Source organism: Sinocyclocheilus rhinocerous, unplaced genomic scaffold (assembly GCF_001515625.1).
Source record: "Sinocyclocheilus rhinocerous isolate Xijiao unplaced genomic scaffold, SAMN03320098_v1.1 scaffold1862, whole genome shotgun sequence".
Lineage (NCBI taxonomy): Eukaryota > Metazoa > Chordata > Actinopteri > Cypriniformes > Cyprinidae > Sinocyclocheilus > Sinocyclocheilus rhinocerous.
Window position 1 is genome coordinate 216630 of NW_015653470.1, and position 2711 is coordinate 219340.

Here is a 2711-nt window from a genome sequence, read left to right on the forward strand (position 1 = left end):
TATATAAGATTTTGCTAGTTACAGTGTACCATAGTAAACACAGGTAAAACAAGACTCAAATATAAAACAGATTACTGTGAAAAAAATATTAAATAGAATATTTATAAAGTATTAGAGTTTAGCGCAGCAAACCCGCCGTGAAGCGTCAGCGGCAGTGACGTCACGTGACGCATTGACGCCGCGCAGGAAGGGGCGGAGCTTCAGTGCAGCTGAGCGACGTGTTCTAATCACACGGTTAGCTGCACGTTCATCACAGAAGACATGGTGTTATTAGAAAACGACGCGGTAAGAGCACTTCATATCTCCCGTTCAGCGTTTACCAGTCGGTTATATTCCTGTGCAGTACGAGAGATTCTGAGTTTGCGTGTTTAATCGGGCGGCGTCGAGTCCAAACATGTTAGCAAGCTAAATCACACAAACTCTCCACACACTGATTTCTGCTGCTCTGCGGACGACTGACTCGTATTGCAGCGGTTTTCAGCTCATATTAAAGTAGTCGTGTTATTATGTACTGTAAATAATGTTCAGGTTAGAGGTTTAGGGTAACTAATCACTTTCTGCTTCGTTGTAATAGGAGAAATCTCAATAATTCGTTTATTTTATGATCACGATGAAGTGTGAATGTTATTAATAACCTTTAAACGTGGTATCACAATGAATCAGCCTCTTGTAGACTTGAGTTAAAGCTGTACAGGAGCTCAGCACAAGCTTGAGTTTCTGTCTTTTATTAATACACACTGCTGGTCAAAAGATGGGATCAGTGAGATTTGTAGTGTTTCTAAAGAAGTCTCTTCTGCTCACCGAGCCTGCATTTATTTGAGCAGAAATACAGCAAAAGCAGTAATATTCTGAAATATTTTTACTATTTAAAATAACTGCTTTCTGTGTGAATCTCTGTTAAACTGTAATTTATTTCTGTGATCAAAGCTGTATTTTCAGCAGCATTACTCCAGTCTTCAGTGTCACATGATCTTCAGAAATCAGTATAATAAGCTGATTTATTATTAATATTGAAACTGTTGCTGCTTAATATTTTTTTTGGAACCTGTGATACTTTTTTCAGGATTCTTTGATGAATAAAATGTTAAAAAGAACGACATTTATTTAAAATAGAAATCTTTTGTAACAATATACACTACCGTTCAAAAGTCAGCTTTATTGCAATTAACAATTTATGTATATAGTTTTAATGACACTAATGCATTGGCATTTTGAGCTCTGCACAGTTTTATTGATATATTAAATGATGATCCTGATCTGCAGATGACGGCAGAACGAAGCCGGTCCCCAGAAAAGGCCATCCAGAGACGTTTGAAGCGGCCGACAACAAATGTCTCCTCAGAGCGTCAGACGGCAAGAACAAAATCTGCACAGTGGTGAGAAAACAGCATTCAATCACACCTGTGCGTGCGTGTGTGTGTGTGCGCGTGTGTGTGCATAAAATTTTATTTTTGAAACAGATTAATGCTTTTATTCTGCAAGGATTTCTATTTTAAATAAATGCTGTTCTTTTTAACTTTATATATTAATATTTATTTATTTATAAATATGATGTGCTACCAAAGAGGAAGTAGGTCCTTCACCAAGTAGTTTTCTTAAAGGGACAGTTCACCCAAAAAATGCTAATTTCCTCATGATTTACTCACCCTCAAGCCATCCTAGCTGTATATGACTTCCTTCTTTCAGACGAATATAATCAGAGTTATATTAAATAATGTCCAGGTTAATCCAAGCTTTATAATGGGAGTGGATGGTAGCCCAAAAAATTGCACCCATCCATTATAAAAGAAGTCCACACGGCTCCGGGGGGTTAATAAAGGCCTTCTGAAGCGACTCGATGTGTTCGTGTAAGAACAATATCCATATTTATCTCGTTCACGAGAGCGTGGCGTCCAGCAGATGACGTAAGACGTAGGCAAACGCGGTGACAAAACACCTGTCACGAATTAGACGCGTGTGTGTGCGCGTGCGTGTGTGTGCGCGTGTGTGTGCGTGTGTGTGAGAGTGTGTGCATATGAGTGTCTGTGTGTGTGTGTGTGTGTGTGTGAGAGTGTGTGCATGTGCGTGTGTGTGTGTGTACCTGTTTTTCTATTCTGGTGGGGACTTAAACCTGAATACACACATCCATTATAAAAGAAGTCCACACGGCTCCGGGGGGTTAATAAATGCCTTCTGAAGCGACTCGATGTGTTCGTGTAAGAACAATATCCATATTTATCTCGTTCACGAGAGCGTGGCGTCCAGCAGATGACGTAAGACGTAGGCAAACGCGGTGACAAAACACCTGTCACGAATTAGAAGTACAAAACGAGGATTTGTAAAGAAAAATGTCGAAGGATATAATGTCATATACAGCTAGGATGGCTTGAGGGCAAGTAAATCATGAGGAAATTTACATTTTTGGGTGAACTATCCCTTTAAATCTCTTCTCTCTCTCTCTCTCTCTCTCTCTCTGTTCAATTCAATTAAATTAGCTCTCTCTGTCTCTGCAGTTTCTGACTGAACTCACTCGGCTGTTCCAGAAGTGCAGGACCACCGGCAGCGTCGTCATCACTTTTAAGAAATGTACGTTCATCTGAGTTATTATTAGATTCTTCTAATTCAGCATGCAATAAAAACATGCATGCTGACATCTCACTGTTATTTTATTAATATATTTTAACATTTTATTTCAAAAAATATTTTTACATTTTTTTAAATGTTTTTTTTAC

The 2711-nt window shown here is 38.7% G+C and overlaps 1 protein-coding gene across 1 annotated transcript in view; it reads left to right on the plus strand.

Moving 5' to 3' along the window:
* Positions 1-610: 610 nt before the first annotated feature.
* Positions 611-2711, plus strand: part of srp14 (signal recognition particle 14) — a 3958-nt gene continuing 1857 nt past the window's right edge. The window contains exons 1-2 of the mRNA XM_016522363.1: positions 611-617; positions 1264-1376. Of these exons, the coding sequence (XP_016377849.1) occupies positions 611-617; positions 1264-1376 (120 nt within the window). The remainder of the gene's footprint in view (positions 618-1263; positions 1377-2711) is intronic.